At 38.2% G+C, this 27,563-nt stretch overlaps 1 protein-coding gene across 3 annotated transcripts in view; it reads left to right on the top strand.

Moving 5' to 3' along the window:
• Nucleotides 1–27,563, top strand: part of COG5 (component of oligomeric golgi complex 5) — a 214,829-nt gene that overhangs the window by 69,805 nt on the left and 117,461 nt on the right. For all 3 annotated transcript variants that reach the window (XM_074869976.1, XM_074869975.1, XM_074869977.1), the window contains exon 7: nt 22,997–23,127. In XM_074869976.1, coding sequence (XP_074726077.1) covers nt 22,997–23,127 — 131 coding nt within the window. The remainder of the gene's footprint in view (nt 1–22,996; nt 23,128–27,563) is intronic.

Genomic DNA, 27,563 nt, shown 5'->3' with positions numbered 1-27,563 from the left:
GGGTGGGAGAAGAATGAAAGAGAGTGGCATTTTGCATATTCGCTGGATTGGGGTATAAGGAATCATGGAGATGAGCCCTGCTGTGTGAGCAGAAGCAGCGAATTAGGGTGAAGCATCAGACATAATTCTCTTCGGTTTTGTTGATCAATATGCAGGTGCCTCTTGGTCATATTGATCTTTTCTGCTTATTTAATGTACTTTCATTTTATGAGACCTATACAATCATTAAATGGAGTAGCTTGAATTGGGTTTGAATTATTTTCACTTGCTGTGACATTGTTTTTAATGTACTGGATTCATTTACTGGATATCTGTACTGTTAGCTGCCATTAAGATAAAAATAGCTCATGTACAAAACCAGGTAACTGTGTGTAGCCAAATATCTCAGGTTAAATGATCTGACCCACTTGAGACAGTTGCACAGACTCGGTATCTCTATTTCAGAATGTCAGATATTGTCCAGTAGTTTGGTTTTGTTATATTTAATTTTTTAAATATTTACTCTGAAAACTGGGGAAATGCTAATTCATGGCAGAACAATTTGATCGCAGTGTGAACAGTGCTGAAGATCAGTTTGCTTAGAATAGACTTTTGCTGAGCAGCAGCCCATGCACTGCTGCGTGATAGCATCATTCTTAATTCTCAGCTTGCTGTCTGCCTGGCAGTCCGTGCTTGAGGGGCTAACTGAAAATCAAAATAGATGCCTCTTACAGAGCCCCATCGGTGCATACTTTGACGTGCTCTTTCAGTGTTGAGGTACCTGGGTAGCTTAGGTCAGATCTACACTAGAAAAGGTTTGCTGGTATGGCTCTTCCAGATAATTCTTTCAGCATACGTGTAGTGGTGCAAATGCATTTTTGCCAATGCAGCGTATGTTAGCTCCTGAATGAAATGGGATAAATTACATGGACATAAGCCCTTTTGTACACTTAGGCTTTTTGCTGGTATAAAAATACTGTGGACCTTTCACTTCATCGCCATGATGCTGCACTAGGAAAAGTTTGTAATCGAGAGCTGGATTTAATATGACTCTTTCAGTAAAGAATAGAACATAGAAGCAACTGTGTTATACTTAGTAAGCAAAGCTAGTGAAAAATACTGGATGAGTCATAATGAATACTGTGAGTCTTTTTTTCTGTCCCCCTTTTTTGTCCTCCAAACAACTTGATGGGGTTGGTTTAACAGATGGGGAGAAAACCTATCAGTGTGTGTTGGAAAACTGTTTCCAGATGAAGAACAGTTTTCTTAAGTCATTTGCACTCTTTTTTTCTTTGTTCAACATTGACTGAACTAGTCAAAACATTTTAAGCATATTAAGCAATAACATATTAAGCAAGTCTATAAAATAATTAAATTGAAACTAGAAGCTAAGAGTTCTTAGAAATATTTACATTAATATTTGACTCAGTATAAATCTTATGATAACTACTTTTGAATCTTCTAGAAACCTTGTGCTGAAGATAAAATGTTTGTCAGGGTTAGTATGCTGTTTCATACCGAAAATATTTAGGGTTGTGTGGTAAATTTATTTCTGAATCCAAAATGAGCTGTGCTTTCACTTTGCTGTAAGTGCTCAGATATGATGAGACAGAGAGACATAAGGTTTATGACTATCCTTCCAAGAGACGTTTTGTAGAGTTATTAAGGTGTTGCAGCACCCTTTGTTTTTCATGGACTTTATTTCAGTTCATTTCCTTATACAGCAATTACACAGCAGTGTTCTGCCTGAATGCAGGTGGAGGTTTTAATGGTTCTTCCTTACCTGTTTTGGTTCTGGTCACTGCTGTTATGAACTGTGAAGGTCTGCCCTCTGCGTGTTCTTTGGGAAGACCCAGCCTCTTAAAATTTATGTAAGGTTAATAGTCTGCATGATTTTGCAGCGTATGAGCAAGTACTTGGCAGGAGGTGCCAAAAAGCTGTGGCAGATTTATGTTGTGCTCTGTAGTCTCAAAACGGGTTCAAAGGATACTGATGATAACAGGTGACTAATAATACACCATGAAATAACTTCTGTGGTGGAGATGAGTCAGGTAGTTATCAATTTCTAAACACATTTGCAAAGCAAAATCCACCTAACAAGAGAGGTTTGGAAGTTTTTTGGATTTGTGATTTGCTGGAATCCTGCTAAAGCATGTATGTAGATTTTGGGATCTTTTTCCCTGTCCACGCTGTGTGAAAAAGGGTGGGAGAATCCTATAATTTATTATACTTCCAGTGTCCAATAATTCTCAAGCCCTTGCAGTGTCTCCAGTATGTTTTCCCTTACGTAAGGTAAGAGAAATCTCTGGTCTGCATTTTTTTCCCCATTAAGATGCTTTCTGTCTTACCTGCCTGCAGGCTCTCCATGCAGTTCTCACTGGTGAATCGTCTGATTCCTCTCAAGCCCTCACTGGAGGGGAGCCAGAAAAGTGATCACTTTCAGGAGGAGGCAGTGAGAGAAGTGTAGCTGAAAAACAGCTTCTTAACCTTTCTTCATAAAGCATATTACTTGCAAGTGGGGATTCTATAGCTTCCTTTGTTATCAGGCCCAGACTTCTCACACTGTGCCCCTTTTTTTCAGAAAATTCCTTTGAAGATCTGACCCAGCTCCTACATGTTCTCTGGGAAAGGGAAATGCAGTACTATGCCTCCACAACTGCATTACTAGCTTGTGGCAATGTAGGACTGAAAGCCTCATGCTACTTATATATATATTTCCAAATTTTTGGATGCTACTATCAAGATAATGTTTGGGAATCTGAACTTTAAAGATCCCATTTAGTTCTCAGGACTTCTGAAAACCTTGGGAATGCAAAGCAAGGGTTCTTTAGAAGTTCAGGAATAGAGAAACAAAGCAAAATATACATACCAATGTTTTTTAAAAAAAGTTAGAACCATGCCATGGTTTCTTGAGGACTGACTCATTTTTTGAACTCAACACTGTTGCTGCTGATGATGTTTGCTTTATCTGTTGTTTTCCAGGGAAAGAAACAGTGGTTAGGTCCCTCTCTCTGTCTCCCCATCTTCTGCTTCCTCTTTCCTGACTGTACACCAGGTTTTCCAGCTTTACTTGGGGCAGAGGGTAAGGGAGGCTGAGATGTACAGCAGCATGAGTGGTTACTTGGAGAGTACAGGTAAAATGAAGAACGTACTTAGACTCCCAAAATATGGGTCCTCAAAGCATGGGTAGAAGTATTCTGAAATGTTCTGCTTTATAAGACCAAGGAATGTTTATTTCTTTTTCTGTTTTTTTCTCCTCTCAGAAATGTACTCCTGGTGGTTTGTGCATTTTATTAACATGATTCCCTTGGTGAGCCCAGACAGACGTCCCTCTCCTTAGTTGCTGTGGGCCTTTGATATTCAATTACACTTTTTTTCACCTCATTGTATTTCTAAAATTGGAATTGAGTTCAGCTTATTTTTGTTGTGATGTATGACCTCTGAGTGATTATTTGTAAATATATAACCCCCTCTTTCTTTTTTTCTTTTTTTTTTTTTTTGTACAAGCCACTACTTGTTGTGATTGTATATGAGAAGATGGAAAACTGGCATTCTCTAAACATCTCTAAACAAGCCAATGAAATAATTTTCCTATTTCCTGCTATCAAATATAAAATTTTATTGTTGAAGCCTGATGCTCCTAAGGAGTGCTCTGTCTTACCTAGAATGCCTTTGAAGACCTGTCTACTTTCCCTTACTCCAGCAATTTGTCTTGATCACTAACGCTGCTTGCTAAAGTCAGACCAAGCATAATTAACTTTGTGGATGAAAATGAGTCTTTGGAAGAGTTAGATGAAACTTGGAATTTTTGCTTTCTGGGAAGGTTTGACGTTTTGAAGTCCGGTTTTCATCCAATTCATGACAAATCTAAAACTTTAATAAAACAGAAATCAGAAGGGATGTGTACTTTGGAATTGGATAGGCCTTACTTGTTTTTCCCCTCTAAATTATTTCACAAAATAATATGACATAATTAAAATATTTTTCTTTAAATAGGAAGCAATAGCAGCTTTCAAACAGTTACTGAAATATCCTATAAAACAATGCATTTCATTTTGAATTCTCATTTATAACAACATGCTAACATATAAAAAAAAAAAGCCAGTTTTCCTTCTTAGTTTCTTTGTGTAAAACAAATGGAAACTGTTAAATCTGGGTTTTTTTATACTTTTACTTGAGTAATTCCTTGTTCTAGAGCCTTATTCCCTCTTTAGTGCTTACCCTCAGAGAGGGAAGGAGATAAGGTCCGTCAGAGCCATCCCAGCAGCCCACTGGTGACTGTGCTGGCTGTCATGGGCAGGACCAAGGGCTGCTGATCTGATGGCTGACTCTGCCTCTCTGAGGGCACCACTAACATGAGCTTCTGCCAGGTTCCTCTACTTCAGTCAGTCCTAATAAGCCATTTTATTTACAAATATGATCTGTGTAATGTCTCCTGAAATGCAGTCAGCTAATCTTGCCTTTTTAATTACTTACAATGACTATAATTGGATCAGAAAACATCAAGAAATATAAAGTAGTAATGTAATAGAGTTTGCACAGTGGGAGGACTCTTGCTGTAAGCTGCAGCCAGAGTATTGTGTTTGTAGACTGTCTCCATCTGCAATGGCTGTCACCTGCCTCCTAGCTCTGCTGCAGTGTCCGGACTGCCATGCTCCCTTGCAAGTACCAAGACAGCCACATTCATTTAAGATGTTCAGTAGATGAAATTTGTCAGTTTTTCAGGCTCTCAAGCCTTGGAAGAAACTTCCTGTACTGAGAATGACTGACCAGCGTTGAACCCCAGTGTGCCACTGTGCCTTAATTTTGGAGTAGTTAGACCTTAAGGCCCTTCTGATGCTTTTTGTTTGCCACTTTCTCACCATTTCACCAATCCAGTAAGTACACTAGTGTCTTCAAAAGCAAAAAGCAAATCTTTCTTCCTTTTCTAAAGGGCACTGCATAGGTTGAGTAGTTACTCAGCATAGCTGCTTCTCTTGGGAAGTCAGGCAGACCTTCATATTGAGACTGGCCAGTTACTGGTGGCACTGGCTGTTTTATTGAAAGTTGGTTCAGGGGAGTCAGTATCCTAGAGCAGCTATTACTGCTCTCTACTTTCTGGCCATCTCCAGCCACATAATAGAGAGGCCTCACATGTGTCTCTGTGTTATGTACTTCTGAATTTAGCACTTCTAACATTTCCCTGACTGACTGTTTCTGATTTTTCTTTTTTTTTCTAATGTTCCTTTTTTTTTTTTCTTAGAAGTTCCAACACACAGAAAGTAATTTTAGACTGTACCCATATATTTCTACAAATGTTCGTGTTGCAATGCTTTCCCTGTATATTTTTTCTAAAAAAATCCCAGTCCCTTTTCACATACTCGGTTTGCAAATAAAATAGCAAAGAAGGTCATAAAATCAGTTATGTAAATTGAGAGGTTTTTTTGAAAGAATATTCGCAAACTTTTGTTGTTTTTCTCAGTTGGTAGACATTAGAAGACTTTCCTTGCATGGCACAGTCACTAGAAACCTAGAGGGGTTAGGGTCAGGCTCAGCACTGGTGTGGTGCCTGCCAGCTGTCAGAAACTCCCTGTCAAGATTCTTGTGTCAGAGAAGTAGTTACGTAGCATTTGATAAATCTGTGACTTGGTATCCCCAAGATTATTGAATGAAGAAATACATGGCAAATGCTCCGGTGGTAGGGTGAGGGTGGAGAGGTCAGTCAGCAGTCCATGGCCACTCATAAATGAGTTTAAAATGACTGAGGAGGAAATATGATGGAGGTATATAAAATTATGAATGCCGTGGGAAAAGCAATGAGACATAATGAACAGTTGCTCTCTTCCATTACAAGCACTAAAAGCCATTGAATGAAACCATCAGGTGGCAGGTTCACAACATAAAGTTGCTGCTCCATGCAATGTGCGTTTCAGTTGTCGTGGAAAGCAGTGATTGCTAAATGTTTCCATGGGTTCAAGGAGTGATTTTATGGTTAACAGAAAAGAAACAGGAATTGAAGATAAACCATAAATTGTTGCTTCATGGAGCTGCTTCTTTCCAAGTTGTCCATGCTTTGGGCTCAGTACCCTGTGTTGGAAGAGGAGCTTGGCTAACCTGAGGGTGAAATCAAGTCATGGAAGATAATAGCTGAGACCACAGCTAGTCCAGCAGCTTGTCTCTTAGGATCTGTTGATGATCATTTTACTCAGTTCTAGAGATTATATGCTGCTTTCTGAGCAATGATCTCCCAGCAAGATATATTTGACAGTAGTAAGTTTTACATATTAGAATTGCAGATGTCATGTTTCCGGTGAAGACTCTTCGTTGCTGTTACTTCTTGATTTCCAGTGTTTCAGTGATAAATGGTCATGAATGTATCAATACTGTTAATTTTGAAGACCATTGATAATCTTCAATTAATTTTCTGATAAAGATAAATAGTTATTTTCACTTTTTGCTTATTTTGTTTTTGCTTGGCAAAACACACCTTCTGGATGTTGGAAAAATGTAAATCTTAGTTGTGGTGCAGTGTAATAATTTTTTCAGGATTGGGTTGCTACAAGAAAGTTCAGTATATGCTATTGAGAAACTGTTTCTCCCCTGATTTTTTTTTTTTTTCACTGTAGTAAAGGTGTTTAATTTAAACAATGGGAATGTTAATTTTAGAGAAGAATCTGTTTCTTTCCTGATCTTGAAATGATTCATAAATATCAGCAGTGAATTCCACAAATTATGCTTTGTGAGGCTTGAGAAAAATCTGTTGTCAGACTAGATACTATTTAGAATTAGAGGAACTATAATAAAAATTATGATAGAATCATATGAGTACACAATGAATCTGTATGTTTTCTCAATTTTATTTTTTAAGTATTAAATTGCTAAACATATTTTATCCTTCAAGCAGCACTTTTCTTGTCTGTTCAACTTTTTTGTGTCAATTATTAGATATAATTGGCTGACAGATGTAGGTAATAGTAATTGGCTCATAGATAATTATGTAATTCTACAAAGAAAATATCTGCATTATTTAATAACAATTATTTGCTAAATTAAATGTTACCACCCATCTGTTAACAATTTCTGGCTTTTAACAACTGAAAGACTTGCTTGAGCTTATTGTTTGCTTCCTGGGATATACAATCTTTTAAAAAAAATCTTGATAATTTTAGCATTTAGCTCATTATTTTGAACTCCACTACCAAACACATTAATTTTTAATTTTGTGTCTGTGTGACACTAATGATAGTAGGACTCAAATGTGTCACCCATACCATATTTCTGTATTTGAGAAGACTTAGCTTTTCATTTTGATCTGTTTCAAAATAACAGAAGAACAACTATGTCTTCTGTTTCTGTTTACATCGGTGTTTAATCATATTGGGAAGACAAGTACATTTTTATGGAATCTTAATACATGGTAATTCTCAACCTTCATACATGTATGTGCTTCCTAATTTTAACAATGTACGTATGCTTTTCTTGGAAAAAATAATGGTAATTATGCATGAGAGATCTCAGATTAGTAGTGATAAATCATACTATTCTTTTAAGTTGTGGAAGAAGTTTTACAGGTAGCAGAAAAGGTATGGTGCCATAGCTGTCTAAAGGCGGGCCTGGAGCATGTATTAGGGGGTTGTTTCATTTTATTCCATCTTTGAGGAGCAGCTGTGCAGGTATGCTGTTCAAATTCCCTTTCACTGGTGTTTCTAGTGAGCAATGATTTAGGTTTGTGATCTAGCAAGTTTGGAGGCTATGGTGAACACTACAGAGCAGCTCGTATGGGATAGGTTGGGAGGGATGTGACATTTCATGCTTCTCTGCGTTCTTCCTGTTACTCCAGGTATAGCTAAACATTATAATAAGTGCTAAGGGTGAGAGTTGTGTTTTTCCATTTTGTATCTATATAACTTTTTTAGAAAATTGCAACAGATGTTGGGGGAGAGGAAAGGTTTACAGCTCTTTTCTTTTTTCAGTTTCACTATCCAAATCATACAGGATAGAAGGTGTTAAAGCATCATCAGAGGTAACTGCTGTCAGTCTTTGTGTCGTGGTTAAATATATTCCTATTGGAAGGTTGGAATACAGGCACCTGTGGAGGGTAACTTCAGATGCAAATATTTGGAATCTGAACACCTTTATGTTCAGTTTGGCTTTTAAACAACATTCTTTTCTTGCTATCTTTTTAGTACTGTTGATAAGTTTTATTATTGCTGGAAGAATTGGTGAGAATTCTGGCAGACTGGGCAGATTTCTGCCATAGACTGATCTCTAAATTTTAAAAAGGCTTTACTGTAGGAGATAAGATATATTGCTTGATGTTTTAAAATTTTGCAGTTATGTTCAAGTTGTCTGAAGAAGCACTCTGGATAACTAAAGGTTCGCTTTGGTCTCCCATAAAGTGTCTGAGATACATAAAACCTGTGTGATTTAAAGCCTATGCAAGATCTGTTGAATCTAAAAATGATAAAATCAAGTAAATCTGCAGCTAATCGCAGGAAGTTATTGATGGTATGTCAAGGAAGAGGTGGGAGGAATTATATATGCATTTTTTAAAGATAAAAATTACATATATTCTAAAGTACCAAGTGAGTTAACATAGCTGATACTAAAGAAAATGCAGTTCTGCTTTTGCAGAAATGTTTTCCTGAAGGTGTAAGTATGAAAGGGGTGAATGGTGGGTGTTGAAAAGAGTCAGGAGAGAGCCATAAGGAGAGAGGAATATGAAAGAAGTATTTGCAGCTTATATATATAGTAAAGAAAAAAGTAGTATTCCCCCTTATCCAAAGGCAAAGATAATAGCATAATTCTTTTTTAAATTTGATTTTACAGCACTGTAGCACTGCTGATCTTAAAGTATCTCCTGCCATTTAGAAGTATGTGTTAGAAGTGACCCATGTTCTCTTGTGTACAAACTGACATTTTTAGATGCATGTTTTAGTGCAAAAATCATCATAAAAACTCAAAAACATGTGGGCTATCATAGAATCGTAGAATGGTTTGGGTTGGAAGGGACCTTAAAGATCATCTAGTTCCAACCCCCCTGCCATGGGCAGGGACACCTTCCACTAGAGCAGGTTGCTCAAAGCCCCGTCCAACCTGGCCTTGAACACTTCCAGGAAAGGGGCAGCCACAGCTTCTCTGGGCAACCTGTTTCAGTGCCTCACCACCCTCACAGGAAAGAATTTCTTCCTTATATCTGATCTAAATCTACCCTCTTTCATTTTAAAACCATTACCCTTCACTCCCTGGTAAAGAGTCCCTCCCCACCTTTCCTGTAGGCTCCCTTCAAGTACTGGAAGGCTGCTCTAAGGTCTCCCTGGAGCCTTCTCTTCTCTGGGCTGAACAACTCCAACTCTCTCAGCCTGTCCTCATAGTGGAGGTGCTCCAGCCCCCTGATCATCTTCATGCCCCTCTGTTGGACCCTCTCAAGCAGGTCCATGTCCTTCTTATGTTGGGGGCCCCAGAGCTGAACACAATACTCCAGGTGGGGTCTCACAAGAGCGGATAGAGGGGGAGAATCACCTCCCTTGACCTGCTGGCCACACTTCTCTTGATGCAGCCCAGGATACCATTGGCTTTCTGGGCTGTGAGCACACATTGCTGGCTCATGGTCAGTTTTCCATCCACTAATACCCCAAGTCCTTCTCCGCAGAGCTGCTCTCAATCCACTCATCACCCAGCCTGTATTTGTGCCCTACCCATGTGCAGGACCTTGCACTTGGCCTTGTTGAACTTCATGAAGTTTGCACAGGCCCACCTTTCATGCCTATTCAGGTCCTTCTGGATGGCACATCCCTTCCCTCCAGCGTGTCGACCGCACCACACACCTTGCTGTCATCAGCAAGCTTGCTGAGGGTGCACTCAATCCCACTGTCCATGTTGTTGACAAAGATGTTAAACAGTGCCAGTCCCAATACTGACCCTGAGGAATGTCACTCATCACTGGTCTCCACTTGGACATCGAGCTGTTGACCACAACTCTTTGAGTGTGACCATCCAACCAATTTCTTATCCACTGAGTGATCCATCCATCAAATCCATATCTCTCCAATTTAGAGACAAGGATGTCGTGCAGGACAGTGTCAGATGATTTGCACAAGTCCAGGTAGATGATGTCAGTTGCTACCCCAACACTGTAACCCTGTTGTAGAAGGCCACCAAATTTGTCAGGCACGATTTGCCCTTAGTGAAGTCATGTTGGCTATCACCAATCACCTCCTTATTTTCCATGTGCCCTAGCATAGTTTCCAGGAGGACCCGCTCCTTGATCTTGCCAGGCAGAGTTGAGACTGACTGGCCTGTCGTTCCTCAAGTCTTCCTTTTTTTCCCTTTTTAAAAATGGGGGCTATGATTCCTCTTTTCCAGTCAGTGGGAACTTCACCAGACTGCCATCACTTCTCAAATATGGTTGAGAGTGGCTTAGCCACTTCATCTGCCAGTTCCCTCAGGACCTGTGGATACATCTCATCAGGACCCATGGACTTGATCTTGCCCCTGTACTTGGCACTGGTAAGGCCGCACCTCGAATACTGTGTTCAGTTTTGGGCCCCTCACTACAAAAAGGACATTGAATTACTCGAGCGTGTCCAGAGAAGGGCAACGAAGCTGGTGAAGGGTCTGGAGCACACGTCTTATGAGGAGCGGCTGAGGGAACTGGGGTTGTTTAGTCTGGAGAAGAGGAGGCTGAGGGGACACCTCATCGCCCTCTACAACTACCTGAAAGGAGGTTGCAGAGAGCTGGGGATGAGTCTCTTTAACCAAGTAATGAGTGATAAGACAAGAGGTAATGGCCTCAAGTTGTGCCAGGGAAGGTTTAGACTGGATATTAGGAAGCATTTCTTTACAGAACGGGTTGTTGGGTGTTGGAAAGGGCTGCCCAGGGCAGTGGTGGAGTCCCCATCCCTGGAGGTGTTTAAGAGTCACATCGACATAGCGCTGAGGGATATGGTGTAGTTGGAAACTGTCAATGCTGGGTTAACGGTTGGACTAGATGATCTTCAAGTCCTTTCCAACCTATGTGATTCTGTGATTCTGTGACTTGTACACCTTCATGTTCCTTAGATGGTCTTGAACCTGGTCTTCTCCTACAATGGGAGGTTCTTAATTCCCATAGTCCCTGCCTTTGCATTCTGTGTCTTGGGCGGTGTGGCTGGAGTACTTGTGGGTAAAGACTGAGGCAAAAAAGACAGTGAGTACCTCAGCCTTCTCCATATGCCAGGTAAGCAGGTCTCCCATTTCCTTCTGGAGAGGGCCCACATTTTCCCTAGTCTTCCTTTTATCACCAATGTACCTACAGAAGCTTTTCTTGTTGCCTTTGACATCCCTGGCCAGATCTAATTCTATATGTATCTCACTGAAATGAAAAAATGAAGTGCAGCTACAAATGACAAGGTAAGGTTATTGTAGACTTGTACACCTTAGGTCTGTAACTGTCCATGTATTTCTTCATCCAGATGTAAAAGTATTCAAAAATTAGGTCATTAACTATTAACATCATGAATTAATACACAAATGAACCAACATCTCTTCTGCCCTCCTTTGAGAGCACTGATCAAGTGAAGAGTCAGCCATCTTTGTTGTCTCAGCAACTGGTGGGATGTTTGAAAGAAGTTATTTTTGACTAAGATTTTTGAAACACATCATCCATTTTCCTTCATTTTATCATTGTGTACGTCTATTGCAACATGGCATGGTACTGATGGAAACTGAATCATTGTACCTTTACATAATGGTCTATATTGAGAAATTCTACTTAGCTATTAAATGATAATATATTAATAATATTTAAAATCTGCCAAAAATACTAGTATTTTCAGGCCAACATGTAAATTTAGGTTATCTCTTACATCCCTCTACTCATAACTATCTTGCTTGCTTTCAAGGCTTTAGTTATGATGCTAACTTAGGTAAATAAGAGAGAGACAAACTGATTTACCTTCATTTGGATGAGGCCTTGTCTTTGGGAAAGAGATGATTTTCTTCAGCCAGTCCAGTTGGAAGGGCATAATTCCTTTACATGGGTTTATGGTGCATTTGCAATATATTTTCAATGCAGCTATCTCTTGCAGATGTAAGTAGATTTCTTTTCATCCTGCTTCATTTTATATACTGATGTGATGCAATGCTTCATTTCAAGGAGGACTGCTTATTGTTCACCTGTTCAGATTTTAAGAAATATTTTCCTGACAGTAAAAATCCTGATTGATGTCTGCTGGAAATTTATTAACAACAAGCTTTATTCACCCCTTTGCTTTCTGGTTTTGGATGCTCTTCTGAAATTTGATCAGAAGCGCTGTTGACATTGGTGATGAGCAGGCAGTGCAAAACTACGGGCTTAGGTGGGGATGGGGAGGAAACTGTCAAGGTCGAAGGTGGCTGATGGCACTAAACTACTCTTACAGATTAATAAGACCAAACTGTATGAACTGATTTGTGTTTGTATCCTTTCACAAGTTACATTCCTTCATATTTTTCTGTATCTTATATTTGAGTGTACTAGTATTCTCGTGTCTTTCAACCCATAAGTTAATTTCTTCAATAATCCCCCACTTGGGCTTCATCTCTCTCCTGTTCCATATTATACCTTTCTGTCCCGCTTTCTGTTTCCATCTTTTTCACATATGGTGTACACATTGCTTTGCGTCTGTGATGCTATGAAGCCTGTTCAAAACAGAAATAGGAGAACTAGATTTTTACTGGCAACATTCTTTTATTTTTACTTAGCTCCAAAAAAAGCCCAGGAGGAGTATTGACTTGTAGAGGTATTATTGCTTTGTTGCCACAATAAATTTGATTTTGAAAGTCCACATACATCTGAAGAGTAGTTCCTTATCTGTGCTGTGTCTAAATTAAACTTCAGTGAATTTATTATGGGGAAGTGTTTTTTTCTCTGTTTATTTTTAATGAAGAACTATCTTAATTATCAGAATAAAATGCGGACTTTGTAAATGATATAGGTACTGGTTTTGTTTTCATGATTATAACTTTTGCTTCATGTTATGGGCCTGTGGTAATTTATAGGTATTGGTGTAAGAAATTTTCTTTTTAATGTTTTCTGATTTTTAAGCCATAGCTCAGATAGAATATTTAGAGTGCAGTTGGTTTCAGCTCCATCCAAATGCTGAGGGTGAATGGCATGAATGTTACAGTTATTTGGGAGTATCTTATCACAGAGAATTGAGAAAAAAATGCAGTTTTAGTTTCTAAAAGTGTTTTGGGAACTCTTGAGGAAGGTTCTCAAATTAGCTTGTTTTGAGGGAAGGCTTAAGAAGCTCAGGGTGATTTTTAGAGTTCTGGATCTTAATGTTTCACATTTTACCAATTTTACTTATATTAAAATATAATGGGTGCATTCCTGCAGGTTAATATCCTCCATAGGTAAGGTATACAGCACCACAAATATGGTATTCTCCCCAGATGTCTAATCAGAATTTCCTATGCTGTAGGTTGTGTCTCTTGCCTCTTGTCTTACCTGTGTGCACCTCTGAGAAAGGTCTGACTCTGTCTTCTCCTGACCACATACCTGTTAGGTAGCAGGAGACAACAGTTAGATCTTTTCTTAATCATATCTTTTCTAGGTTAACAAACAGTTCTCTCAGCCTCTCCTCATACTCATATGCTCCAGTTCCCTGTCTTGGTGGTTCCTTGTTGGCCTCACTTGTTTGTCAATGTTTTTCTTATACTGGGAGACATGGAGTACAGTGGCCTTACAAGGGCCAAATAATAAGAATAATCACTTCCTTCAACCTACTGGCTACACCCTTGCTACACCCAGTCCAGTACACAGTAGGCTGCCTCTGCTGCAAGGACATCCTGCTGGTTTATGTTCAACTTAGTGTCTCTTGGGTCCTTTTCTGCAAAGCTTCTTTCCAGACAGTGGGCACCTGACCTGTCCGAGCGCACAGAGTCATGCCATTCCACGTGAACAGGGCTTAATTCACTTTTGGTGAACTTTACGATGTTTCTGTCTGTCCATTTCTCAAGGTTGTGAGGTTCTTCAGAATGGCAGCCCTGCCCTCCAGGGTACTGAGCACTTCCCCCAAATTGCTGTCACCCATAAACTCACAGAGGGTTAATTTTCTCCCATCACAAAGGTTACTAACAGTGATATTAAACAGTATCTGCCTCAGGGCTGACCAGCCACCAGCTGGATGTGGAGTCGCTGCCCACTCCCCTTTGAGCCTGGCAGTCCAGGCAGTTGAGGAGACAGTGGGAAAAATAGAAAGTAGCAGGTTTAGTAGGTCATGGTTAAGTAAGGTTATGAGTCTGTATTCAAGGGTGAGGGGGAGGGCTGGGGGAGATCTAATGGTGTGTGGGTGGGAGAACCTTAAAGGAGTTCAACAACTCTTGCTTTAGGCCTAAGTGAATGTGGGAGTAGTGTGGTATAACTTGTGATTAGACCTCAGTAATGTTTGTCTTGGTGTGTTAAGCTATTTTCTGAATCATGGCATTTTCACAGGAATGTCTCCAAAATATGGTGCTCATTGTTAAGTCAGTGATGATGATAAAAATAGATATCAGACTCATTTCCATCAATTCCAGATCCTGCCTGGCATCTGATTTCCAGCCCAGAGAGCAGTAAGAATTAACTCTTCCATCAAGACAATATAAATGCAGCTTTAATATAATGTTAAAAATAACTACTCAGTCTTCCTCACTACTCCTCCAGTATTGTTATCAACTTTGGGTGTGTTTTTTGAGTTTTATGCATGCAGTCTGGAGAGAAACAGCAAGTTTCCTCTGTAGGTAGGATTGGTCATAGATGATTATTAAAGCACTACTAAATATTTTAACATAAACTATATTCTTTAAAAAAATCAGCAGCAATCATTTGGATGAAATAAAGCTGCAGGACAACAACCCATTCCTTCTTATTCCAATCTGCTGGTACACCTAAAAATTTTCCCTTTGTTTTAACATGCTAGAAAAAGTTCAGTTCTTTCATACCTACATGATCTCTAATTTTAGAGTGTTGAATTCTCAATTTTTTTATGAAGTAAATCTTTAATCAGGTAAGATAATGCCCCATCATTGGAAGTGTTCAAGGTCAGGTCAGGCTTTGAGCAACATGATATAGTGAAAGATGTCCAAGCCCATGGCAGTGGAGTTGGACTAGATACTTAAAGGCCCCATCCGATGCAAACCATTCTGTGATTCTATGATAATACAATGTAGATGAGAGGTCTGTTTTACAGTACAAGATAATTGTCTGTGATTAAATGAGTGGTTCAAGTTTTGCTTTCTTTGAATGATAAGCTTTCCACCATTTTGATTTTGGTACTGTTGACTTAATTTCTCTAAAACTAAACCAGTCTTGGCATGTGATTGATATGAAAAACTGAGAAGTGTTTTGCTTTGTTTTTATTTTTAATGTCCCCTTTCACTAGGGACACCTATCAGAAACTGTACCTGGTTGTCTAATACATTCTATTTGGTTTTCTGGACTTGAACAGCAAGGGTGTTAACATACTATCTGAGAAGGCAAACAGAAATACAGCGCCATGGGCCCCACTCAATGTCTGGCTCCAGCAGGACAGTTTTGCCTCATTTATTGTTGCTCAAACAGCTAAATACCACAACCTTCTGTATTATGCATATGAGTAGTTGATTTCTAAGATGGAAGAAATTGGTTAAATAAAGATCAGTTTTCATAGACTAGATATTAGGAAGCATTTCTTTACAGAACGGGTTGTTAGGCATTGGAATGGGCTGCCCAGGGCAGTGGTGGAGTCCCCATCCCTGGAGGTGTTTAAGAGTTGGGTCGACATAGCACTGAGGGATATGGTGTAGTTGGGAACTGTTAATGTTGGGTTGATGGTTGGACTGGATGATCTTCAAGGTCCTTTCCAACCTAGATGGTTCTGTGATTCATAGGAACTTAATGGCGTTTTAGTGGCAGAGAGAGATTTTATTCTTGGTTGTTTCACTGAGGAAAGGAAATGTTGCAGGAATCTTGTCCTGCAGGAAAAGGAAGGAAAGATAGCAGGAGTTTTGTAAGGAACTGACATTTTAGCAAAATAAAATTTTCTTCCTCTTTAATAATGAATTCATAATATCTGCAGAAAAATTTCAAAATTAGTCATTTAAAATTCAAAATTAATGATTTTGTACAGTATATCTAAAATATATGGTATGTTGTATATGGCACATAGTATAGAGCAATGACAAACTTATTTTGAACACTTTACAAGGCACCATAATCTATGCAGTTTTTATAGGAATAAATATCTTTTTCTGAAGAGCTCACATTGTATAAGATGGCTGTAAGATATTGTTTCATAGTAACCATAGTGGAATCCCTTTCACTTGATTTAAAGGTTTAATATAAGCCTTGCTTCATCAAGTACTTTGGTGCCTGGTGCAGAGTGTAGGGCAGTCATTTCATCCTATGCAGAGAATTAGTCTGATTAAAACAGAACATGGGGAAAGGTTCTTTTTGGAGGCACCAGCTTCCAGTCTGAAGTCTTAGAAATGTGCCTGCTCTTGCCATTTCCCAGCTGCTCTGTGCATCAACTGCATGGAAAATTTAAGTGCCTCAAAGAAGCAGACTATTGTTCTTTAAGTTAGGGTGCTTGCCTGTTCCTCATAGAGAATAAAGATGTAATATAAAATGTTAGGTTGCTTTCACCAAAGGGTGAGCATTGGCTTACTGCTGAGGTATTGGGATCTCAGGCTCTGTTCTAAGACTGGTTTTAGTTTTATATTACCTACACTGATAAAAACAAGCAAATTGACATATTCATGCCCCAGCAGTGTCCTGGGTTGTTGGTTCAGATACAAGTAAAGCAAACAGGGTTTTGTCCTCCCTTTTCAGTAGCTAGTGCTGTAACTAACATTTCCATTAGGACCATGGAAGTTTCCATGCTGTATTAGATTTGTGGCCCATTTGAATTAGTGAATTACATGGAGGTACTTTAGAAGCAGATGGAAAAAGAAATCAGATGGGCCCTCAGCAGTTCTAACAAATCAATCAACTCTGTTTGTTTTGTGCTTGTATCTAGGCACTGCTGTAGGACCAAAGACTGAACATTTAATAATCTCTTTCAAAACTGAAATTGATTGTCGTTACTGAATACTTCTCCCTCGTAGGGCGTATCTGTCCAGTCCCTTCTAATTTTGTGTAACAGAAGTAAATATTGCTAATAGCAGTTTAGATTCAGTTTCATGAACATCTCCTACTGATGCACATGTGAGCTTCCACCAAGAGGGGAAGTTGTATTCTGCCTGTGGGTTCCTACCCTCTCCTGTGGGCTCCTGTGTGTCTGCATTGTGAGTCAGATGAGAGAATGCCTTTAGATGAAAAGTAAGTCAACAGGAAAAACTGTCATGAGTGCTAAAACTTGGAGGATGGGCTGGAGTGAAAGAATGAGGAAGCAGGTTCAGGGCACAGAGGTGGAAAATAGACAGCGTTCTGTTCAGAGCAGCCTGCACTCAGATCAGCTTAAAGTAATAATAACATTGCAGCTTTACTCCGTTTGACATTATTTTTGATATGCTATTTCTAATGGACAGTCTCAACCAATTTGTTCTGATGTTACTGCTAGAGAAATTTTCAGTATGAATGCTGTGCTGTAAGCACTGTAATGTTTTGCACTGTAGCAGTCTTCTACAGTATTTCTTAATAAACATGTTTTGGTAGCCTTTCATCTTCTGCATACATAAATCCCAGCAGAACTCTTGGGTATTTTGGACCTGTTGACTTTTTGGAATTTAAATTAGTAGTTTCTTCCAAAATTATAATTTTTCTTCATTATGGAAAAAGAACAGCCTTAGGATATAGATATCACCAACATTTTTTGAAACTAAGACTGCAGAAGCAAAATAAAACAAATGATCCATGCAAAAAAAATTAGCCTCAAACCTTCCTCAAGCAGGCAAACAAAAATCTATGTTTTTTTTTTAGAATTTCAGGAATGGCTTAATTTCCTGTAATTCCCCACCCCTCCATCTCCCATGAAACACCTCTTGTCATTGAATTCTTGGTATTTATGCATTGGGGGTGCAGTGCTGATCTTAGGTGTTTGCTGCTAGGGAATCTACCTTAGTTCTTCTAATTTCATTCTTTCCCCCTCTTTATTAGTGCCACTGAGGTTACTTCTCAGACCACAGAAGGATTTCTCTTTTGGCTCAAGTAGCCTCTTGAGTGACACAGTCTAATGACATTGGTTTATTACTGGCTGTCCTGGTTTCCTCTTTGTTGGTGCACCTGATTGTCCTCAGTAGACTTCTGTTGGTTCTCTAGTTTCTAGCAAAAGCTCAAAATCAACTCAGTCTGAATAAAGAGCATAATACAGTTTTTGTGGAGCGTAGAGGGATGCTAGCTTCATAGTTATCTTTTTTCCAAAATATATTTTAACACTTACAGAAAGTTTTAATTCAGATTTTTTCCTGTCTTCATTATATATTGTCACAGAGCAATGTTTGAAGTCAAAAAATGAAATCACACAATAGATTCTACATTGTTGAAACACTTAGATTAAGGAAAGCTAACCGTGTTGCTCAAAGTATTGTTTTAGTACCTAATGTACTATGTGCATATCAGATTTATGTCTGTTAAACTCCTCTTGCATAACTATCTGGGAAATGTTGATTTAAAAAATGCATTTTTAAGCATCATCTCAGCCAGTAGATTAGAAAAGCTGTTCAGATTTAGTAAATCAAGAAAATTTGGAATTGTAATGACAAAAATATTTTTTCTTTAAGAAATACAAAGTTATAAGCCTTTGTTAGGCTGAGGTAGATTATAAATGTCACTGATTCCTAGGGCTCAGTGTATTCTGCCTTGACATATAATATTTTTGTTCAAGAAGAAAATTCAGCAGGCAGTCTGTATTTTAAGTCCTTAAAAAGTCATTTCCAGCTGTGCTTTCCAATCTTAATAAGGTGTGATAGTTAGAAGGGAAGTCATACCAACACCCTATGGGAAAGTTAAAGATTAGCCTTTATTTTTATGAACCTATATAAAAAGGTAGAATTATCAGAGTGTTGAGAGGTAGAGGAATGGCTATAGGACTATAGCTCCCTCCTCTAATTTCCTCCCTGGCTTCACTGAGAAGTGACTGGAGCAGCATGCTGTGTGCCATGCTGGTATGAGGGCAGTGCCTGTCATGGCTGCATCCAGCCCTGGCATGTGGTGTTACAAGATATTTAGGCCCTAATTTATTTAAAACACAAGTCTTCTCGAAGTTAATAAAATGTTATATATATGTGCTTTTAAATCTGTTAAGGTAGAGATGACAGTTATAAATACTATACTCACTAAATCTGTTATGGTTAATATAGTATTAGTTTTACTCTAGTGCTTAAGGTTAAAGCAGAAGGAAAGCTGACAAGTTTTAAACTGGGCCTCAGGCCCCAGAGTCTGTGCTAACTGGGAGATGAGCCGTTGTGTCTGCTTAATTCCTGAGAAGACACAAGTACTGTACAGCTCATGTCACCCTCACCTCTGATCATGACCATAGTGTTATCAAGTGACTGTGCACGGCAAGAAACAGGATAATGATTGCACAAGTACCTGAAGCAGAATCCTACATTTGCTGGTTCCTGGGTTAATAACTGGTATGATCTTTGTTGTATTTCATGTGACATGCTTTCTTTACTAACTAAAATTGACTGGTTGGAATGTGCAAGTTCCTTCGCAATATCTTAATAAACTGGATCCTAAATGCACCGTGGTTCTGGCTATGATCTGGCCACCCTTGTGTCAACTGCTCTTCTGCTCGGTTTCATCGTGCTGTCCGTGATGGCAGCATTACTCTTAAGAATACACAAGTGTAGAGATTTCTAGTATTATATTGTCTGCTTAGACGATAAAAACTATCAAAAGGTGCATATCCTGCCTATGTTGCAGCTTCTGCTCTCACATAGGAATGGCAGGAAAGCACTTGTAGGTGTTTCTGCTGTAGACCTGTTGTCCTTATGAAAACTGTTTTTCTTTTGAAAATGGTACAATATGATTGCTAGGGCTTTCCTACTGGTTAGAATAGCAACTAAGAGCATCCATAGCAGGGCGTGTAACCACTGAACCCCCAGAAAGTCCCTCTGTTTTGAAGCCCTGCTGAAATGCATTGTCCCAAAGCATTTTGTTAGGATTGCAGGAAATTTGGAACAAAGCTGCAGATTTTGGCAGTTTAGCAGGAGGTAGCTGCCAGTCTGAGGCACAGATGGAGGTATCTGGAGAAGCCAAAGCAGCATGGTCTTTCTGTTCCTTTCTTAAAACCATCAGAAGGATTAGATTTTTAGCACTTGAAATGGCTTAATTTAGATTTTGAGATAAAACACCAAAGGGAGAAACAGTCTCTTTTTTTAGTTCTTTTCCACAGATTTTTCTGTGGATTTAGGAGATCAGAACCATATTTTAATTTTGTTTAAGCAGCCTTGCGGAATATGATTTTATGACATAAGTGAACTCCACGGCAGATCTTGTATTTGTGGGCTATGCAAGTCTTTGGCGGTATCTGCACCTTTTGTAATCTCATGTTGCCAAGAAACTACTTCAGAGTTTACTATGGCAGTAAGACTTAATCTGTGGGTAGTTCTTTGTACTTTTTCTCTCAGCTGCACAGGAAAAAAAAAAGGGATTAGAAAACTAGTCTTCACATTCAAGACACCTGCTCATTCAGGTTAGTAATTGAAGTTAGTGGGAGTTTAATATTAGTTTTAATAGGTTCATATGCAAGGCCACCTGTAGATATGCAGCTTAGTCACAGCAAAAAGTTGCAGGGAAGTAATGGATGAGTGTGACTGCTGTAGCCCCTAGCAAAAGCAGCTTTGTAAGCATGCCTGCATATAGGGCTTCATTAATAGCCTATGCAGCATGAGGTGTGCTGTCCTGCTGCTCTGCTGTCCTTTGACTTTTCTGATCTATTTTAAAACAAACGCATACTGACAAAAGCATTTGTAGGCCTATTCTTAGTAGACTAAAACCTATTTGACATAGCATACTGTTAAGAGTTGATTTCCTTTATGCCGTGCTAAGCTTTATGCAGTATTTCTCTAAACTTTTTGTTTTGGTTTCCTATGCGATGTTTTTCATATGCAGGTACAGGGCTGTTCTTCTCTGCATAGCTGTGAAGTGACTCACATGGAATTTTGTGTTCAGTTGTGAACGTGTGGTTGCTAAAATGAATCTGAAGCTTAGATTTGTTTATTGTGAATAAACAAAAATAACTGGCTACCAAAGTGAAAGGTTATTTGACAAAGATTTAAAAGATTAGTTAACTTAGTCAGAATTTAAGTCTGTGCCTTAGTAAACTTACTCGGAGAACATAAAAGGAAGATAACTTTATTAGGAAGTCATAGTGGGCTAGTTATAAATAGAAATAGTGGAACATTGTCTTAAGAAGGAAGTATCTGACACTGGCTGAAATGTTTTGTCTATTATTTTGTTAGTTTTATTGGTTATTTCAAAAGAAGCAGTGGACAATCTGCTTGATTGAGCAAAATGTTGAAAAATGCGTAAAGGAGAGTAGTCCTGCGTTATTTTGGAGATAAGCAGTAGTGTAAAGGTCTAGGCTACCTTGACATGGGGAATTGGAATGATTTAAATCTAGAAAGATAAAAAAGGAGGAAAAAAAAAAAAGTGTTGTTTAATTGTGAAGGTTCTTCAGGTTCACTGAGTACCTTCCTAGGCTGGTTTTACATGTCTCTGCGGATCTAATCAAAGGCATCCAGACATGTTCAGAAGTGTTTGTTTTATGAATTTAATCATCCAGTTCCCACCTAATTTATGTTATAATTCAGAGTTTTAAGTGGAGAGGTGTGTCTGTTCTTGGAGGAGCCTAAAGCAGTAGGTGTTCTCAGGTTGTGTTTTCCATATTCCAGGAATGTGGATTTCAGAGCAGTGGCCATAGTTGGTTTGATTTGCAAAAATGTGCAATAGTTACGGGTGTAATTGCATAATATTTAAATGAATTGAGTTCTAGCCCAATCTAAGTTGTAGATCTTCATTAGCCTGAAGGAAGTTGAATCATCTTCAGTTCCTGCATCTCAAGTGAGTGTCACTAAGAAATCCAAGACATCTGGGAAGAGGCATACTCCAGCCCTTCTTCCAAAGGCAGGTCACTAGTTAGGTTAGATCAGGAGTGCAAGATCAGTCAAAGAGACAACAGAAATGACTGTAAAGGTCAGGGACCTCAGGGAGTGTGAAAACCTCGTTTTTACACCCTGGGTTGTGTTTTGTATCTGAAATTGTTCTATGTGAAAAGCCTAAATAGTCAGAAGAGACATTACAATGTTGCCCCCTTTAAAAGAAAATGAATGTGTCTGGGAGAAAGGATGTCACAGATTCAAACCTCCTTTGATAAAGGGAGATGAAGTGTTGGGTTTTCTAAGTGCTGGAGTTTCTCTCATTACTAAGTGGCTATTACCAAAAGATTAAGTGATTTGGCCAGATCTACACGACCAGTGACAAAATTTGAGTTTGAATAGATTTTCTTGCTGTAGTCGCCAGTCCAGCCCAGTAATCTGTACATGCCATACTGATGGTGGTTTCCACGATGATAATAAATTTTGTGATGTTTCTGTGATTAAAAATGAAAAAAAAAATTATTTTCTTGCCGTTCTTCTGTTTGATCCCGATTGTTTGGAAGCACAATTTTAATATATGAAGTATAATTTAAATCTATTAATCAGATTTTAGATCAAATTATGCTTATTCAAACATCTGGTTAGAGAAGTTTAATTATGCAGTTAATCCTTTTAATCCTTTGGGACAAGGTGATGCCTTCTTGTCCCTTCCTGCCCTGTGACTGAGATTCTGGAGTTTCTAGAACTCATGCTGTGCATCTCTTCAGCAGTGTCTGGGTCTGGAGAAGTGCTGTGATGTAAACTGAGTGTATTCAATATCCAGGTTTTCTTGAGTAATAATATTTTGATTTTTAGTTTTTCTCATATAATACATTACTTTGACGTACTTTACTGTCAAGTGTTGTATGCAAAAATGTCTCTTGGAACTCACTGTAACTTCTAAATGTTTTATCATGTTTAAAATGTTCCATTATCTGATGTCATGGTAATCAATGTTTTGTTGCTTTTATAGATTACCTTTCTCAAGGGATAGATCTCTCTGGAATAGAAGTAATTGAAAATGACCTTCTGTTTATTGCAAGAGCTCGTCTTGAGGTGGAAAATCAGGCTAAAAGGTTGCTTGAGCAAGGTGTGGAGACTCAGGTAAAATACACTCTCTTCTTTACTTCCTCTCAAAAGTGAATAAAAGTACTCTGAGCTTGATTTCCTTTGTTTTGTGTAGCATTGTCTAATGGAGATTAAACATGAAAAAAGTCTTACGTGAGACATTCTCACACGAGAATATCCGAAGAAATTGACAAAACTGGCCTTGTACAGTATTTACAAGAATAAAATTTTGCAGGATCTGACCCTGAAATTTGGGAGAATGTAGATGTTGATATGAAGAGTTGAACTAAACATTGTGATAAAAGCTTGATGATTGATAGGACTTTGCATTAAGCACAGTATGCTATGTTGCCAATATTGCCAAACTTTATAGATAAATATGAAAAATACACCTTCTTAAAACTATAAGATTTCTATATTTTAGCTGTGCAGTAATATAGTAATTTGAAAGATTTCCCATTAAAATTTAAAAGGGCATTTTAAACTTTGAGGTAAATATTCACTGTAGGGAATATCAAAATGAATATGCATAATTGCATTCATCCATACTAAATGTAATTATCTACATTTTTAATAACCTGACTATGTCTATTATTTAACTATTTGTAGTATCATTAGTGCTGTCTTTTTGCCTTTTTAAAAAATTCATGTTCTTTTGTCTATACTTTTTAGAATTCTTTAAAAAAAAAAAAAGTGTTTCAAATCTGCATTACTATAAGAGGAAAAATCTAGTAGAAGTTCCTAACAATTTGGGTTTTAAATTAGAGAACAAAGAGGATTAGAACAAGACATTTTTATGCTGTTTGTTACCAACGGTTAAACTTACCTTTAAGTCAATATAGCGTTTGTTTATACTATTGAAGGTTGACATGAAACATATACAGAATAGAAAATCTCTTCATTAAATTGGCTTGGTTAGGTGATTGAGGATTAAAATTATCAGTATGTCTCAAACTTTTAATCAGAACTCTCATTTCAAGTAATTTTCTGCAGTAAGAAGTCATGTTTGTGATAAATACTTTTGACTATGTACTGATAGCAAAATGGTAGGGAAAAAACACCCCATTTTTTACTTGATTACTATTCAAATGTTGAAACTCCTGGCTATTTGAGCATGTTGCCAAGCTGTGACTGGGCCTGTTACAAGCTATGAAGCATATGTGATGTTAAATAAAAACTGAACGAAGATAGGGCCTAAGAAAAATCAAGTGGACGTTTATTTTAAATGTAGCAAAAGTCTTCATCACTGTCTACTCCTTGTAGTTTTTCATGTCAGATTTGACCTTCTCAGATAATTTTCTCTTCATATTAAGTACTAAAACAGAACTGACAAAGAAACCCTGGGGAAATCAATCCCACTCCACTTGAAAAATAGACAGATTTATTAGGTGTTCGAGGCTGTATCCAGGTAATCAAGAGATTATTAAAGTATATGTCTGTTGTGCTTTAGCCAGGGGCCTGTTTCCAGCAAACGGAAGATTGTTTGGAAGAGCATTATTAGTGCTTAGTCATATCAGAAGTGGGGGTACGCTTCACAGGTTTGTTGTTGGATATGATTTGTGGATTCAGTGTTGGAAAAATAGTGTGCTTTAGAAAATACACATTCAGGCATTGCCCAAGAAATCTAGAATTTGAAATATGACTAGCAGATAGTACGTTTTTGATTCTTTTTATTGTAGCTGTGCATTTTATTGACAAGCTGATTTACATTTATACCTTCTAAGCCCTGAGATTTCCTATAAGAGGATGTGGGATCTTCATCTTTCCTTCTGTGTTTTTTACCACAGAATTCCTCAGATGAGCTGTCTTCCTGCTAGTAACTATTCTGGTAGCCAAGTCTGTACCTTTGAGAATAGTGCATCTGTATTTGTCCAGGTGGTTCTTCAGTGATTTGATGTTCATATTTGCAACTGCAATTTTAGTTTTTGCCTTTGTTTTCATCTGCTGTGTAAATAATCAGTTGCCTACAGCGAGCTGTATTTCTGTATTTCATTTAGCACTTTTGAGCAATGCCTTAAGAAGAAAGTTAGTCTTGTGTCTCCATTTTAGAGTATTTCAGTGTCCACCTGGAAGAGAAGCAGGAAGTGGAAATCCATAAAAAAGTAAAATTATAAGTATCTACTTTTAAGCAGAAGTCATTAGAATTTGGTGAATGTCTTCTCTAGATTTCAGCTTTTTTTTCAGAGATGCTGCTAGAAGTTACTCTGACAAAAAGAACAGAGCTAAAAAGTTTAAACTGTCCCTGTCAACATTTTGATATATCTCCTTTGTTTAGGTAAGAAAACTATTTTAGTTATTTTGATTATTTGTTTAATGATGTATAAGTCACATGCTAATGAACTGTGCCCAGATTCCCCTAAATAACTGCCACCAGTAGCACATGAAAACAGATACTTGCCTCTGAGTGATACATTGTCTTTTTCTCTGCATTGTAATTCACACTTTTATTGCATGTCCATCACTGTAGCATCAGAAGAAGTTACTCTCTTTCCCTCTTCCTTTGGAAGTATGGCACTAGCCATTGACTGCTTCAGAAGTGAAGGGTTCCACTCGTGTTCATGGTGGTATCTTTAAAGCTGCCATCTGGCCTTATAAACTAGAAGTGTTTGTCAGCTTGTCTAGACCTAACTGGTTTTCATAGAGCTGCCAACCACACTTGTCTTCCTAATCCTTTTGGAAAGAGTAAGCCCTCTTTGCTCTTGTTGACAAAAGTAATACAAATAATAGCAAACCTGATCAAGCAGTGTCTATGGTCAGGTTTTTTATTGTTGCGTACGCTTTGTTATGAACTCCTAGTGTATGTACATAGCACAGATAGATGTTCTTTCATGACTTGCAGAACAATATCAAGGAAATGGATCAAAACCCTCTCCTCACTGTTTAGTACTAAACTCCTTGCTAGCTTTCCTTCATGCTGTAAGCAGGTTAATGGCAGAGAGTATAGAAAGCAGGAGGGGTGCTTTAACAGAGATACATCAAGAACTTCATTAAAGTCACCACTCTAAGAGAAGAGATAGCAATGTTTTCTGCTTTAAAGAGAAAAAAATAGGTATATATCCACCTTGCAACTGCCTGAAGCATCCCCAGCATTTCTTTTGCTTACAGGATGAACCCTAGGCAGAGGAATCTAGATTTGCGCTTGACATCACTTCAGCCCTTTATTCAATAGCAGTATATCGTGTAAAGCACATCTGAATAGTAAGAAATTACTTGGAACAAGAGAAATTTGTTAAGATTACCGTAGCTCAATTCCAGGTAGAACAGTTTTGCTGTTGTGGCTGCCATACTAATAAAGAAGAAAACTTTCTCTGCCACTTAGCTCATGCTTCAAACCCTTTCTGCTATATATTGTCATGCTTAGCGTGGGACTTTCTTCTTACAGCCAGGGATGCCCAAACTTAGTTCCATCAGGTAATGATAAGGTTGGTAACATTAGGAGCCAGGTCATGGTTGTGCAGAAAAGAGGTGCGTTTCCATCTCCTCCATTTTACTCCTCTGGAGAGGTAGCCCAAGTTCTGAGCTAGGTTCATTGCTTTAACAACAGTTATGGGTCTTCTCTGCATAAGGAGGATGTTTTTTTGCATGTATGTACTTGTATGTGTAAAACGGGTTAGGAACTTATGCTCTCGCTTTTGACTTTACTGATACAAACTTTTAATTGGGATATAGATGGTGAGGACTATGCTATCAATAAAGATTGATTAAAATATAAAATATGCATTTAGGTCAAACAAGACGTGGTGTGGAGATCAGAGTAGAACTCAGATTTCCTTGGGTTTGCACCTTAAACACAGTTTGTCCTTCTGTGTGTTACAGAAACATGCTGTATCTTTGACCACAGCGAGTAAAAAATTTTCCTTCTTTGTCTCCTGGAGTGATCTACAGGTGTCTTGACTATTTTTTTTAAGGAAGGTTTTGGATAAATTATGTGATGTTTGTTGCTTAGTTTCCCTTATTTAAGATGTGTGCAAATTTATTTTCCTGCCTAGCATGGATCTTAAGAGAGTTAAATTCACTGAAATCATTCTGGTGATCATGTAGTGAAGTTTCCTGATCGTATTAGAGAAAGCAAAAAATAAGTGTAAGTCTAATAACTATCCTTTGTCCAAATGAATGTTAAATTGCCCCTGCAATTTGGTTTTTTTTTTTTTCAAAATGAAGAGCTTTACTAACTATAACCTCACAGAACAAAGAAAAAATAAATCTTAAACTCTTACTTCAGCAAGATATTCAAACACTGGATTTATATACAGAGGACAAATGTGTAAATAATACTATCTGAACAAAAATGTCTCCGTTAATTTCAGTGTAATGTCTTTATACTGTTGTCACTTTGAGCATATTTGAGGGCATTTTGAATTTTCATGTTGTAACTCACTGAGTAGAATTTGTTTTGTGAATTGTTCTGTTTTGGATTCTTTTTCATACTGAGTCTTTCCTCTAAGTTGTCTCTGGAACAAGTACAGCATTTT

Source organism: Strix uralensis, chromosome 5 (genome assembly GCF_047716275.1).
Source record: "Strix uralensis isolate ZFMK-TIS-50842 chromosome 5, bStrUra1, whole genome shotgun sequence".
NCBI classification, from domain to species: domain Eukaryota; kingdom Metazoa; phylum Chordata; class Aves; order Strigiformes; family Strigidae; genus Strix; species Strix uralensis.
Note: the sequence above shows the minus strand (reverse complement) of the source record. Positions and strands in the feature narration are given on the sequence as shown.